The 16517-nt window shown below is 40.7% G+C and overlaps 1 protein-coding gene across 1 annotated transcript in view; it reads right to left on the bottom strand.

Moving 5' to 3' along the window:
- The window catches only part of LOC128618368 (plexin-C1-like), a 31393-nt gene extending 16884 nt beyond the window's left edge, over positions 1 to 14509 (bottom strand). The window contains exons 1-9 of the mRNA XM_053641932.1: positions 13592 to 14509; positions 12033 to 12161; positions 11478 to 11612; positions 11073 to 11173; positions 7952 to 8060; positions 7698 to 7851; positions 7456 to 7561; positions 7200 to 7293; positions 1642 to 1680 (exon numbers count right to left, since the gene is read on the bottom strand). Coding sequence (XP_053497907.1) covers positions 1642 to 1680; positions 7200 to 7293; positions 7456 to 7561; positions 7698 to 7851; positions 7952 to 8060; positions 11073 to 11173; positions 11478 to 11612; positions 12033 to 12161; positions 13592 to 14509 — 1785 coding nt within the window. The remainder of the gene's footprint in view (positions 1 to 1641; positions 1681 to 7199; positions 7294 to 7455; positions 7562 to 7697; positions 7852 to 7951; positions 8061 to 11072; positions 11174 to 11477; positions 11613 to 12032; positions 12162 to 13591) is intronic.
- Between the last annotated feature and the right edge of the window lie 2008 nt (positions 14510 to 16517).

Here is a 16517-nt window from a genome sequence, read left to right as displayed (position 1 = left end):
TTATTATTATTAAATAATCATCATCAGCAGCATCATCATTATGGGTAATGTACAGTGGATATAAAGTCTACTCACCCCTGTTAAAATTGCACGTATTTGTGATGGAAACAATTGAAACTAAGATAAATCTGGAACATTTTAGGGAAAATTAGGGAAAATATAAAACATACAATACCCTGGTTGCATATAGTAAGTGTGAACATCCGTTTATAATTGTGGATGTGGCTGTGTTCAGAATGAAACAATCACATTCGATCTCATATTCAAAAGTAATTATCATATAGCTGTCATGGAAAGGAATCCATCAGGAGAGGGGTATAAAATAATTCCCAAACATTAAATGTATAATGGAACACTGTGAAGGCCATTGTCAAGAAACAGTGAAAATGCAGCACATTGACATCAAGAACAGGATGTCCTTCCAAGATTTACAAAAGGAAAAGACAAAAACTTACCAGGGAGGCTGCCAAAAGACCTACAGCAACATTAAAGGAGCTGCAGGAATATTTGACAGGTACTGATTACTCTCTGCAGGTGACAACAATCTCTTGTATTCTTCACATGTCTGGGCTATGGGGTAGGGTGGCTAGACAGAAGTCCTTTCTCACGAAAAAACATCCAAACCCAACTGAATCACTCCAAATCATGTGTTTTGGTCTTAGGAGACCAATTCCAAAAGGTATAATAATATCATTAAAAGAACACCTTACCCACAGTGAAGCATGTTGGTGGGAGCATCATGCATTAGGGCTGTTTTTCCCACCAGAACTGGGGCTTTTATCAAGATGGAGGGAATCAAGAATAGCTACAAATACCAGTCAATTATAGTGCAAAACCTTCAGGTGTCTGCTTGTAATCTGAAGATGAAAAGGAATTTTACCTTTCACTACGACAATGACCCAAAGGATACATCCAAATCAACAAAAGAATGGCTTAACCAACAGAAAACCAAAGTTTTTGAATGACCTAGCCAGACCCCAGACCTGAATCCAACTAAAAATCTATGGGGTGACCTGAAGTGGGCTGTGCACAGAGAAAAGCCCTCACAAGCTGATGGATCTAGAATGCTTTTGCAAGAAAGAGTGGGAAAATATTGCCAAGTCAAGATGTGCCACACTGAAAGACCCAAAAGACTGAGTGTAATAAAATAATATTCATTTAGGGGTGTGCACACTTATGCAACCAAGTTATTGGTTTGAATTTTTTCCTATTTTTCCCTAAAATGTTTCTGATTGTTTTTCACTTAATTATTATATGTTGTAATTTCACATTGAGGGTGGAAAAAGTTCTGACATCATTTATCTTGCCATTTTAACAGGGGTGTGTAAATTGTTTATATCCAGTGTAGGAATGGAAAACAATTTCACATGACACTGCAAAAAGCCATGCTGATCAATATCAAATTTGAATTAAAATATTCAAAACCTATCAAATACTAAAGGCATAAATCAAGATATTGTGTTCCTTTCCAAAAGTAAAAATGTTTTGTGAAAGTACACTGGCTATTCATTTAGAAATAAAATAAATATTTAAAAGGTCTGATGAACACAAATCCAATTCCTCTTTCACACCTCTTAACTTCCCTAACAGAAATCTTCTTTCTGTTAATGCTGTGCGATCAGTTCCATATATATCACTCACCATGTTGTTTTTCTCAGAGGAAGACTGCTTGCATATGTCCTGCATAGGGGATGGAAACGCATTTTAATGTTTAATCGTTTCATTATTATACTTATCCAATTCAAACTCCAAATGCCAAATTACTTTTTTAAAACAGAACATTGTGTTAAAATATCAGTCATGATTAACTGAAAAAAGGTAGAAGAAGAAGAAACATTACTTCATTTGGAATGCCTTCAAGTACAGATGTATAATTTTTAAACTAATTATCAACCATATTCAGAGTTGGCAACTTAAGCCCAAATGTTAAATAAATATATTAAAACTGGAAAAAAAAAAACAGACTAATAGGATGACTTCATATAAATGAGAAAGTGAAATTTATATACAGCATTGAAATAGAAGTCTAGTGTGCTGCCAATATACAGAGATCAGCCATAAGATTAAAACCACTTGCCTAATATTGTGTAGGTCCCCCTTGTGCCACCAAAATAGCTCTGACCCATCAAGGCATGGACTCTACAAGACCTCTAAAGGTGTGCTGTGGTATCTGACACAAGACGTTAGCAACAGATACTTTAAGTCCTGTAAGTTGCGAGATGGGGCTTACATGGATCAGACTTGTTTGTACAGTAAATCCCACAGATGCTCGATCAGACTGAGAACCGAGGACTTTGGAGGCCAAGTCTACACCTTGAACTCTGTCATTTTCCTCAAACCATTCCTGAACAAATTTTGCAGTTTTGCAGCACGCATTATCCTGCTGAAAGAAGCCACTGCAATTATGGAATACCGTTGCTTGGTCTGTGTCAAAGTAACATAAACATAAATGCCAGGACCCAAGGTTTCCCAGCAGAACGCACATGAACCTGGCCATCCATATGATGCAAAATAAAATGTGATTCATCAAACCAGACCACCTTATTCCATTGCTCCATGGTCCAGTTCTAATGCTCACGTGCCCATTGTAGGTGCTTTTGGCAGTGGACAGGGGTCAGTATGGACACTCTGACCGGTCTGCAGCTATGCAGCCCCATACACAGCAAGCTGTGGTGCACTGTGTGTTCTCACAACTTTCTATCACAGCCAGCATGACCTTTTTCAGCAAGTTGGGCCACAGGAGCTCTTCTGTGGGACTGAAACAAACGAGTTAGCCTTCACTCCCCATGCAGATCAATGAGCGTTGGCCACCCATGATCCTGTCACTGGTTCTCCAGTTGTCCTTCCTTGGACCATTTTTGGTAGGTACTAACCACTGCACACCAGGAACACCTCAAAGACCTGGCGCTTTGGAGATGCACTGACCCAGTCATTTAGCCATCACAATTTGGCCCTGGTCAAAGTCACTGAGATCCTTACGATTGGCCATTTTTCCTGCTTCCAACATATTAACTTCGAGAACTGACTGTTCACTTGCTGCCTAATATACATCATCCTTTGACAGATGCCATTGTAATGAGATAATCAATGTTACTCACTTCATCTGTCAGTGGTTTTAATGTTATGGCTGATTGATGTTCTGCCGCATGAAGAGAAGGCGAATTATTTGCCTTTGCCTAAGGGTCCAGGAGTGATTGGCAAGGTTTTTTTGTTTCGCTTTGTTTTTTAAACGGCCATATTTCTATAGCCCAGTGGTCCTGATTGGCCCATAAACATGTTATTAACTTGTGAGTTGCTGAGTTATTTGCCATGAGTTCACATGTCTGATTTATTTTTGCAGATTTCAAGTTATTACACCAAAGCAGACCAGCAGCTGCTCCAACTTACGCCACTGGCCGAGCGGTGGACGTAAGTACAGAGAGCCCTTACTGGACACAGCAGGTGCATTCTCTCTTGTTCCGGTGTGGGGAATGGAGGAGGGCAGAAAGCCTGCAACACCACAGGGTGGGCAGCCAATCTAGGCACTTTAGGAATATAATCCGGCATAGGATACAGTAAGGCCTTGGCTAATCCAGGGGCAAAGTCAAGGCAGGAAGGGGCAACAGAGAGAGCTTGTAGATCTCCTACTCGCTTGAGAGATGTCAGGTCCAGCAAAAGAGCTACCTTTAGAGTCAGAAGCTTCTCAGAGGCTGACTCTAAGGGCTCAAATGGGGCCCCTGACAGACCTTCCAGGACCACAGAAAGGTAGCAGGAAGGTATGCCTGGCCTACAGATGGGCCTCAGCCGCCTGACACCACGCATGAACCTTGAAGTTAGAGGATGTTGCCCCACAGAGGCTCCATCAACAGGGTCATGGCTGGCCGAAATGGCGGCCACGTAAACCCTGATTGTAGAAGGAGCCCACCCCGCTGAGAAACGTTCTTGTAAGACCTCCAGGACTGTAGCTATTGCACAGTTCACTGGGTCTACAGTGGATCCCTGCAGATGGGAATCTCCCAAGGAGTGCCATCTGGTAGGGCTAGAACTTGTGGGAACAGAGCGATGGGGGGGAAACATACAGATGTGACCTCGGCCAAATGTGCACCATGGCATCCAGCCCTAACTGTGCGGGAGGAGTGAGGGTGACCCACAGCGGGCCGTGTGTTGTCTCCTCGGAGGCGAACACATGTAGTCCCGCTTGGCCAAACTTCGCCATATGGACTCCACCACTTGTGGATGGAGCCACCAATTCCCCTGCCTCAACAGGATGTCTGCCCCCATATTCCCAGAATGTACATTGCACTCACTGACAAACTTTCCTTCTGCCCAGAGAACAATTAGTTGCGCCTGCCTGAACAGGGGGCACGGACATAATCCTCCCTGGTGGTCAATATATGAGACCGGTGTGTTGTCTGTAAACACATGGTGACCTCTCAATTGAGGAAGAAGGAATTTCAATGATAGAAATATGGCCCACATTTCTAGGCAATTTATATGCCGCTCCAGATGAGGGCAGCACCAGAGACCGTGAGCTGGACAGCTCTAAGACTGCGCTCCAGCCCGTGAGGGAGGTGTCTGTCATTACCTTCTTGCAGTAAGGAGACACCCCTAGAGTGTGACCCAAGGCTAGATACCAGGGACACTCAAATTCTCAGAGCACGTAGGCATCGCCGCGTGACACTGATTATTGTCAGAGGTTTTGTCCTTGGACGAAACCCCCAACTTCTCAGCCACCACTGAACGGTCTCCTGTGCAATAGGCCCATAAGCACCAATAGTCTCCCAAGATCCAGCTTTATCTTGCTCAATGTTGATAGGATTGACCCTACGCATGTTGGGGATAGAAACGCCCTCATCGTAGTAGAATCCTTATAACCCCCAGAAAAGTTTTCCACTGCACTGGGGAAAACATATTTTTCTGAGGTTCAACCTGAGCCCCAAGCTCTTCATGTGGGCGAGAACAACATCTCGATGTTGAACCGCCAGTTCCCTGGATCGTGCTAGAATTAACCAGTCGTCCAGTAGTTTAGTACACGGATGCCCTGGAGTCACAATGGAGCCAGAGTGACATCCATGCACTTTGTGAAGGTGCGAGGGGATAAAGCTAGCGATATTTCTATGTGGAAATATGCACCTTTTAGATCTATCGTCACAAACCAGTCCTCAAACTGAATCTGTGGAATGATAAGTTTGGGCATCAGCATCTTGAACCTGTATGTCTGAAGAGTACAGTTCAGATGACACAGATCTAAAATTGGCCACATACTCCTATTTTTTGAGGACCAGGAAATAACGGCTGTAAAAACCTCCCTCCCTCAGGGAATGGGGTACATGTTCTATGGCCCCATTGTCCAAGAGGGATCTTACTTCCTGTGCTAACGTCAGGCTCTGGTCTGTGCTGACTACTGTGGTGATAACACCTCTGAACCGGGGGGGTCAAGCTATAAACTGGACCCGGTAAACCTTTTCTACAGTAGACAGAACCCATGGAGACACATTTTGCAGTAGTTTCCACGCTGCCAGATGGTCTTTTAGTGATGTTAACTATTCCACATTCTATTGGAGGGAAAGCATCAGATTTTCGTTGCCCTGTGACAGCTTGCTGACCACAGAACACTGAAAACTTGGGACCGTCTTGGCTCGGGGAGGCCCTACAGTAGCACTGGGGGCTAACTGCCCTAACAACCTCATGTCCCCTGATACGTCCCTCCATGGCCCCTCAGGACTGCTCTTCTTTGCCTGCTTGGCCTTTATGACCATTCTCAGATCAGGCCTAGTAGCAGGCCGCGACTGTGGCTGCCCGGTTCCCCTGGTTGTCTGCGGGGGTTGGCGGGCTGCCATACTCGCCTTCTGGGTCTCCCTCGCACTAGTGCTGGTCCGGGCTCCACTCTTGGATGCCCTGGTGAACTCGAGACAACAGGGAAGGAACTGGCTGAATGCTGCCATATGTTGAGCTCACTCAGCAGATCTGCTTGGTAGGCCTGCAACACTGTCATTGTCTGAAGTGACCCACAAGCAAGACTACTACTGCACAGGCCTTGCCCACCAATGCCACGGTGGCCTTACAAGGTGGCTTGGATGGCAAAGCCGGCCCCCATAATTACCTGCCATCGGTGGAGAGAGGTAGCTCGCAAGCGCCTCCTCCACCTTCAGCATAACTAAATAGCCATGCCATTCATTCCCCACAACGGCCGAATAATCCAACATCGTGGGGTTATAAATATGGCTTATACCTGGTTTTCCCCCAGAAGCCTGATATTTTGTCATGCACTTCTGGAAGAAAGGGGAGTTTCTGCAGTGTGAGGGATTTACTTTCATTGGGGAGAAAAAGGCTCATCCAGCCTTAGTAATCACTTCAAGCAGCTCTTTATACTCTGCTCTCAGTTTTTAGCACATCCTTCTGGTTCCTCAGAGTCAGAGAGGAATTATTACTATTATTTTTGGGTGTGTTTTATTTCTCCCCCTTTTGGCTTTCCATAGCGGAAGGAGGAGTTGCGACGCAAGCTCCAAAATCCAGCGGAGAGCCGAACCCGGAAGACAGAGCAAGAGATAGAGCAGCACTCATCTCCGGCTCCTCTTCCGGATCCATAAGAGATTCCCCGAACCTGAGATGGCTTGCTGCCTCGGCAGCGGCCGGCCCAGATCCGCGAGGCTCTGAAACTCAACTCGCTTCGGCTTCCACCTAGAAGAGCGCGAGTCACGAGCCGAGCTGCTTAATGTAGGCATTACCATGCGCAGCCTCTCGAGGCTTCCATCACATGCTACATCCCTAGACACTTCACCCAGAAAGTGTGCACTATTCCCCGTGATGAAATGGGAGTACGCCGTAACACACTTCCTGAATTCTCTCACTCATATGTTTCTCTCTCGCTCATTCCTTTTTTTTCTTCTCTTTTTTTTTTTAAGGGATAGAAAAATTCTGAGATTTTGAGAAAAGATAGCAATTAAATGAAGCGTCTTTTTGTTTCTTTACACAAACAACTGACATGCAGTCACTCTGCTGAAGTGAACTGGCTGATTCTTACTTTGATTGCGGAAAGGGTGGTGTAAGAAATTTACAAATAGGAGCAAACAATTCTCTAATAAAAAAAATTGCATGTGTTTAAAATAAAGTTAGCCAAACCTCAACTGAAGTACCCAAAAGTAATATAGAAATTAGTGAGACATGTGTCATGTCTCAGTTGTATGCTGTATTTAGCTGAGTACATTACACAGACTCACCTGTATGTGTACATATGGTGCAGATTTAGGAGTCCAGGTACACTTCATGTTACTGTTATTCCAATAACACCCAGCTGAGACACAGGCTGTGCACCTAAATATTAAATACACATTAAACTATACCAGACACATGACTCTTGGTGTCATCCAGAATAAGATACAGTGCCATCAAATATCTATTATATAGGCCAATAACATGTTAAAGTGACAGATGGTTGGTTACAGATATTTGGTTTTTAATAATGGATCTTCTTACTGAGCATCTGATTGTGTATTCTCTGTGATATTTGGGCAGCTCCTCAGTGTCAGGCTGTCTGTGAAGATCTGATCACTAATATTGACTGTCACTGTGACTTTGAGTCCTGGAGAAGTAGAACAGAATTACATATTGTTGGGCAAAATCAATTCATTCAAAAAAAAAAAAAGGTTTTTTTTTACTTAGCCTATAAAATGTTATATGACCCACAAAATTCTGAAGAATACTGTGAAAATACTGACTATCAGAAGACAGGTGCTTTTCAGGGAAATTGCAGGAGCAGCTGGGAAAGTGTGCAACTGGGCTAGTACACAGATCCACACTTCCTGCCTTGAATGTACATGTTAAAGGAAGACTTTCTGTGGCCTCCAGGTGCAGGTGTACAGTCAGATTGATCTGAGAGTGGACAACAATTAATAACATTAAAAAGAAACAAATACTGTACATTTCCATAAAAAGATAAGTGGTTTTTCATATTTCATTCAATAACATTTACCTCTCCAGGGATCAAAGAAATAACCTGAAAGGAAATCAGCTCTTTCTGAAAAGAATCTTTAGCAATGGAGATCCAAGATGGTGCTGTACACTCCTTCTGCAAACAGCATCTAGAGTGAACAAAAATGAGGGGACAAAAAGAAATGCCTAATGTCAGAGGGCTGCTTTGTTGAACACATAACCACTAAAACCTGTGGATAACACGAATAAGCAAGTGGTTTGAGAAGTCTGGTCATGTTCTGAAGGAATATATATATCAGAACTCACAGTATGTTTTCTCTCACAGTGTGACGGATTTCCCCTCACGCTGTGTGCCGGAGCACGTGTCGAGTATGAACTGCCCGAAGCGCGACAGCACGCAGTTCCGGGTTAACATTGATTTTGTTTACTTTTGACAATTGTGGGGGTTTTTTTGTTTCTGTCCTGTCTCCGCCCTTGTTATGCATTGGTTCCTCCCTAATGTCTCAGCTGTTATTGTTTCCACCTTTGGTTACATTTATCATTTAAACCCCTCATGTTTCTTTGTTCAGTGCAAAGTATTGTGTGTTTCTGTGTGTTTTTCACCAGACCCATACCGAGCCTTTGATCCTTGTTCCTCGTTAAAGGGATTTTGTCCTGTTTTGTCCTCGTATTTCTCAATTTTTGTCTAAGCCCTGTTTATGCCCTTTTGCCAATTTGACTCCTCACTTGCTTTTTGACTATGTTTTTGCCTTTCGATTTGGAATTGGCGTGCACAGTAGATTAGTGGTTAGCAGGGCTCTACAGTGCGACCATTTCAGTAGCATTTGCAATTTTGTGCGACTGTGGAAAAATATATAGACATTGCGAGTGACCTGTTTGAAGTTGTATAATAAAATCAGAATAAAAACTACAACTCCAAAATGCATCTACACCGTGCAACAATTTTCAGACTGCTTTTCATCACCTCAGTCAAACGAACAAGTGTGCAAATACTGCAAAGAAGCCATTATGATGACAAGAGTAACACTAAACATCATTTGCTTCTTTCAACTTGCTGATCTCATAAACCGCCATCTTTTATTGACACAATATTATCAGCAGACATGGCAACAATTTACTGGGGGACCAATCTAAAAGGAACAACTGATGAACAAAAAATAATAAAATCTAAAGACAGAAAATGTGCTTAGTTATAAATAAATCAGTTAATATAAAAAATAGATATTATAATTAATTCATAAAATATAAATAAAATGACAAATGAAATGTTTAATTACTATGGGTTGCATTTAATATCAGTTTGACATTAAGCTTAGTAAGCTATTTCCTTAGAAGGCTTTTAGCCTTCATTTTTGTGTTAGTTACTTTTAATTAGGACTCTTTATTGTTTAAGATATTTAAAAATAAATATTTTATGCTTGTTTATTTATCAATTACCCAACAGTATTTCTCATTGCTATTATTTTAATTCAAATAACAGTGACCATGAGCAGAGAGCTTACATTTAACTGTTTGTGACCTCCTGATTAAAGCTTAAACGAAAAAAGATTGGCATCTCGATCGGTATTGGCTGTAAAAATCCTGATCGATGCATCAGTAACGAACACCATTAACCTAAAGCGCTTTGCATCTGACGGGTAAATGAACTCATCCAATCACATCCTATATGAGATTATTCAGATATACACACAATACACACAGAGCGGTTCCAGAACTGACTCCAGCCCAGAACCATGACAGTGGAAAATGTCTAATAGTGTAGCTTTAAATATATTTAAGAGGAGCAGACTTCAAAGACTGAACATTGAGGTTTTTTGTATTTGTTTACAAGATGAAACAGGTTAATGGTTGTTGTTTTTTTGCATACAGCCTGTAAAATTAACTGAAAATATTGAATTTAGTTTATAGAAGGTAAATGAATGTCATGGCTCACGCTATGTTCCTAAATTCTGTCATAATTGACCAGCTCAAGTTCTCTCATGCCTACTTGTGTGTTATATTGTAGCACATTAACATTAGCATCTCTAAAAAAAACCCTGAACTTCAACCGTAAAAATAATTGTTACTGTAGAGACCTGGTTAGCACATTCCCCTCACACCTCCTGGGCTGGGGGTTCAATTCCAAAAATGCAGCCCTGTGTGTGTGCATGTTCTCCCCGTGCTGCAGGGATTTCCTTTGGGTACTCCGGCTTCCTGCCCAGTCCAAAAACATGCATGGTAGGCTGATTGGCATGTCCAAAGTGTCCGTAGTGTATGCATGGGTGTGTGAATGTGTATGTGATTGTGCCCTGCGATGGATTGGCACCCTGTCCAGGGTGTACCCTGCCTTGTGTCCGATGCTCCCCGGGATATTCTCCAGGTTCCCTGCGACCCAGTAGGATAAGCGGTATAGAAGATGGATGGTTGGATTGATGTATGTATTTGGAATTGTCTGCCTGTCTCTTTAATAAAAACTTAAACTGCACTTGCATCCATCTCTATCCCCATTACGTGACACACAGCAAACATTAGATGAGTAAGAATGATTACTATTAATATTCAAGTAAGGGGCCATCCTGCCTAGGCAGTGTATGTATTGTATCTCCCCAGTTGTCCATCTCACTCCACTGATCATTAATGAGAGAAATAACCCCTCAAACAGACAGAAAAACAGCCTCTTTTCCACTGTTTGGTTGCATGGTTACCGTAGCTGCAATGTGTAGTTCCATGCTGGTGAGAACAATTTTCTGGTGTCTGTTGTGCTAATTAAAAAAGCACCAGGAAGTAGCTAAGAAATACGACAGCAACAAAATGAAGTGACTCGTTCTGTTTATTGCTGATGGAGTGTTTGAAATCTTGTACAGCCCATAATATATGCTGTAAATAATTTTAAAAATGAACTGCGCAGTTTGGGTGATAACTGCATGAATGTACAGATGTTCCTAATAAAGTGGACAGTGAGTGTATTTCATTCTGTAAGATATGTGCTGTTACTACAGACAATTACACTGCATCAGGTTGGTGATGCAGGAGCATTTAAGGCAGTAAGAGCTAACTGGTGAAAGAAAGCTGAAAAAAAAAGCATTGGTTGCTGGAAGAGTTAATGAACTGAATATAAAACTGAACAATGAACATAAACATTTCATTAGTGAGAGATGTAAAAGAGTTGGTTAGAAGGTTACCTTTTTGTGACCCCACACCATCCACAGAAAGGGTCCATGCTGCCAATGCAGTCTCTTAAAGTGCCATACATACCACACTGAGTCACTGCAACACGTTTAATCTACAAAATACACAAACACACACACACACATGCACACACACTATTAAGCTATGGCATTAATTGCTATTATTTGTCTTATTGCTATTAGGAGTTAACCATTTGTTTAAACTGCTGAAGTGAACTGGCTGATTCTTAACTTTGAGCACTGCCTCTTAAATCATTTGGCATTTGTCACTTCATTTCTCATTTATATTTCCAGCAGCTCATGCATAAATAATGAATAGAGTTGGTCACTTGTCTCAATTTCATCCTAAAAATCCATGTGTGCAGGCACAGCTTTAACTTCAGACCAGCTAAAACTCACCTGATTTCTCAAAGCTATGTAGATGTAATTATGATCCACTGGGTCAAAGTACATTCTGGGAAACACCATCCTGTCATCATCAGATCTGTATAGTACTTTTGCACAGCCAGACCTGTAATCTGTGTCCAGTACAAGCTGTCATATGACACAAAACAAGGCTTGGAATCATTATGTGGAGTTTTAACACAATGCATGGCCTTTCACAGCCACTGTAAAGATTTATTTACCAGCTTCTCATATAGAGAGGAAAAGTGTGTACATATCATAGTAGATAGATGTAGACATAGGCAAACTTGTATTAGAATTAATAATAATAAAAATACATGAAGAAAAAGAAAAAGTGTGCTGTTTTCACTGTGTTTATAAATATACTGTTGTTGTACATAACATAAGAAACATTTTTTTTGCATTGTCTTCAATCTTCAAAAACATATCTAATACATGTGCTTGCACAATAATAGTCTGCAAGTGTTGTCTGGCTGACTGTGTGTACAGGGTTTGGGTGTACCATTTAACGTAAAATAGAGAGAGAGAGAGAGAGAGAGAGAATCAGACCTTTATCAGTTGGCCATTTGCAGTTCCGATGTACAGCACAATCCAAGACCCTTTACTTTTCGCTGCCACAGATGTCATTGAATTGTGTTTGAATACCACAGCAAGGGGATCTACAACAGCCTCGTTATTCTACAGGTACAAGACAAATGGTTATCAGTAGAAACCAGGCTTGGGGAGTAATGGAGTACATGTAACGGCGTTACGTAATCAAGATACAAAAAAACTGGTAACTGTAATCCGTTACAGTTATGTCAGAAAACAAATTAATCAGATTACAGGTAAAAAAAAAAAAAAATTATTAAAAAAGGAATACTATCAGGATTTTTTTTTTCATTTAAAACCAAAGAAATTAATCTCTTGACATAACACAATATATACAGTGTTGGGAGGGTTACTTTAAAAATGTATTCCATTACACTTACAAATTACTTCATAATAATGTCATCAGTAACGTAATCCAAGTATCACAATATGAAAGTAATGTAATCTGATTATTTTTGGATTACTTCAGGGCCACATATGCAAATAAAGTCAAGAGAAAAACAATATGATCTAAAATACTTTTATTTAGAGCTTAAAAACATGTTCAATATTTGGATTAGTTTTAAGAAAATAAATAAATAATGAATGCAGATTTTAATGCACTGAAAAGGACACACCATTAGCACTATTAGCATCACATAACTATATATAAATTTGTAAATTCTTTTGAATGTCCATGGAACAAAATAAAATATCAGATGCCATGAGTAAACATTCTACCACCATGTACACATTTGAATGGCCATGTGATACGAGTAATGTGATTACATGAAATTAAAATGACCTTATATGGTCATAGGTGTTGTTTCGACTCAGGACAGCTTCATTTGTTGTTATTGTCAAGCAACTGTTTAACACTGTACACAACAGCGCTTCACCTTCACTCTCTGAGAGTAGGATAATGGTTGAGAGGCAGGAATCTGGCCAATAGTTGCTGCAAGTCTTTTATAATCGACCAATCGGTGAGGCGGGACTTGGACCCTGTTTACACCAGTGCTTTTTGTTTTTAAAACGCATAACTTTTGCTACAGTTATGTCTACACTCCGGCCCTCGAAAACGGAGATTTTTAGAAACGTTTTAATTTGAAAAACAGACCAAAACAAAGACTTCTGAAAACGAAGAAGTGGCCCGCATCAGGGACATTAATCTTTTATTTATTTATTTATTTAATTAATTAATTTTATTAAAACAAAACCAAACACTGAACATGTTTTAAGCTCTAAATAAAAGTATTTTAGATTATATTGCTTTTCACTTGACTTTATTTACATATGTGACCTTGAAGTAATCCAAAAATAATCAGATTACATTACTTTCATATTGTGATACTTGGATTAAGTTACTGATGACATTTTTTTTCAAAGTAATTTGTAAGTATTACGAAATACATTTTTAAAGAAACCCTCCCAACCCTGGTAATAACATACATAACCCGAATGTTGCTTGCATGGAGATTATAAATATGTCTACGTCAAAATGTTTTAAGTTTTAGAGCAACTATCTAAGTGTTTCAAACCTGTGTTGGTCTGGGACAGGCTGGTCTGCATTTGATTTCTTCAGGAGGATTCACTGGTCTGCTGGCAGTAATGTTGTAAATAGCCAACACAGTGTTCTCAGGGTGGTCTGGACGCTCTGCAGTGAATATTCCCATCCATAAAAGAGAAGACTCCGACGAGATAAAGGCAGAGGACACAAGTTTTCGGCGAAGTTGGTCATCACAGCAGCGTAAAGTTGCAACTTTCAGAGATTTCGTCATTTCTGTTTTTTTCTGGTTGTTATCCATCTTAAAGAAAACCACTTTTATTTTGCTGGTTGAAATAATGTTGGCGAAGAGGTAGGACTGAAACTGTGAAGATACCTGGAAACCGTCTACCCACTCAACACCAGGAATGTTAATGTAGGCATCAGCTGTAGAAGAGAAGTCTGATCTAGAAAAAATATCACCATGCTGAGTGTAGAGAGTGTTGTGCAATGTCACACCGACATCGGTACACGTTTTCGTGTCATCATTATTCTCTCTCCCCACCAACATGTATGTGCCATTACTGTCGCCTGGATAATCGACAAGGAACACAACGGATGATTCCTTCACAAGCGGTCCAACCGTCAAGTTCTCCCTGTAGATAGTTCGTGTTATATCATTTATATCCAGGACCTCGCAGTATCCGCAGTTCAAAGTGCCGCATGTGATCAGAGTTCCGTTCGCCTCGAAAGGCAACAAGATGTTCACTGCGTTCTGGTGCGTGGTGTTTGATATGACTTTAATCTTCTCCACTGCGAGATCGTGCCGCATTTGGTGGAGCTGAGAGTCGGTAACAACAAACACCTTACCGTTTCCCACAGCAAAGTGTCTGATCACGTCGTTAAAGTTGTACTCAGACGTGCAAATTGCTCCTTTAAAGAGAATAAATATCCCGAGTAAAACAGTCCTCATGGTGTCCGTACACGTGGGGGCTGAATCCTGGAGCCTTCAGCCTTTTAGACAGGAGTGATGCTGATGAAGTCTGGAGCCTGTGTCTGCTCACTGAAAGTGAATAAAAGTGACGGCTTCCGCGTAAAGAATGTTTGCAACACATCCTGTCACCAGCTGAAAGCCGTACAGCTGTTAAAATGCACAGCTGTAATGTGTTAATCGCTTTTTTATTTATAGGCTAGATAAAGATGGATATCTGACCGCATTGTTGATCACTGATCAACTTCAGCACCTTCAGTACCATCAGGTAATTTAGATTTATGCCACTGATATGAAACTTTTAGATTAAAACGGGATTGTTCATGGTTTAGTGCTGCGCCCCAGTGGTGTTATTCACACACAAAGGGGACTGGGTGAATTCAGGTATATTAGAATAGCAGATAAACTGAATAATTTGCAGTGGAAATGCTCTCCGTTTGTCTGTATGGAGTTGTGAATGAGGACATTGTGAATATTAACATTTGTTGAACAGCTGGTATAAATGGTGGGACTCTGCACCACTGCCCCTGTGGATGAGCCGCCACTGTTTGCACTGATCCAGTTTTAATTATTCTGATATATCGACCACCCAAGTCCTTACAGAACTTTCTCTCTGAGTTTAATGAACTCATCACACTATAGCTTTAACCATCTGTTGTAAAATACTCCAGTTTGAGGATGTAAATGTTCATATGGATTCTCCACACCAGCCTGTGCCTGTACAGTAGAGTGTTTTGATTTGCATCAATATGTGAACTTCCCTGATCATATGCATGGCCATACACTCTGCACTAGTGGCCTGGACATTGATCACAAATACAATGATGTTCCCTTACTGAAACAGTGCATCTTATCATCCATTAGCACCTCTTCATTCTGCAATTCTCTTGATCTTCATATTTTTCTAGCTATTTCACTCTCTAATATTGACTTAATTCTGAACTTCAGCACTCTCATTTCTAACACTCAATACACACTGTTAACCCTTACTGTAGTTTGTACGGTAAATAACTGTAAAAATGCCCAATAAATTACTGTATATATAATTATACACTATTTAACTGTAATATGCACTACATCGTGGGTGATTTCTGTGACGAACTTATTAATTACAGTAAATTACTTTTTATCAATTGATCACAGTAACTAAAAGGAGTAAGTTACTGTAATTGTAATATATCTATATAATACTTTTTTTTGAAGCTGTGAAACACGTCTCTTCTCTGTGCAGTGGACCTGACACATTAAAACACACACTGTCACAGTGTGGCACAGTATTAACACACAGATTCTTTCTGATCTCCTTTCAGAAGAAATCGCCTTTTGAAGTGTTTCTCCCCACTTTTACGTCGGTCTCCTCCTCAGCGTTAACACCCTTTCACACCGAGCGTGTTATTAGCCCACACATTAGTCTTCAGCTAATTCATGCCTGCACGATAGGTGGCGCTGACCTTGTCAGAGGTCTGTCATAACGGAACCCAGGGTGACAGGATGCAAGTGCAGACACACAGACACACAAAGAGTGTTAGCCCATGTTTCTGCCTCAGCGCTAGCCCATGTCTTCTCTTTCTGACTTTCTGTCGTTCTGGTTTTAACGCCAGACTTTTATTTTCACATAGCCAACCAAACAGTTTTACTACACACCCAATATTAAAACGTAGTCTCAGTCTGTCATTCACACACACACACACACACACACGCACGCACACACGTGTGGCATGAACTCTGATATACAGAAACCCAAACCAAAAAAAAATTCTGTGAAAGAAAATCACAGCACAATTAGAGGAAATAAACCATCATGCAGCACAATCTGTAGCTACAAGTATGACTGAATCTCTCAGCTGTGCAAATCTATGTGAATTTTGCTACATGAACTAAATATCATAAATCCTGTACAGAAAAAATCAATGCTTTCTTGTCTTTTATTTATTCATTTACATGGGATTCATTTTCGTATGATTCATTTTCATGAGATTCATATTCAAGT

The sequence above is a fragment of the Ictalurus furcatus genome, chromosome 14, assembly GCF_023375685.1.
Source record: "Ictalurus furcatus strain D&B chromosome 14, Billie_1.0, whole genome shotgun sequence".
In the NCBI taxonomy this organism is placed as follows: Eukaryota; Metazoa; Chordata; class Actinopteri; order Siluriformes; family Ictaluridae; genus Ictalurus; species Ictalurus furcatus.
The sequence above is the reverse complement of the archived record's forward strand: the minus strand, read 5'-3'. Positions and strand labels throughout refer to the sequence as shown.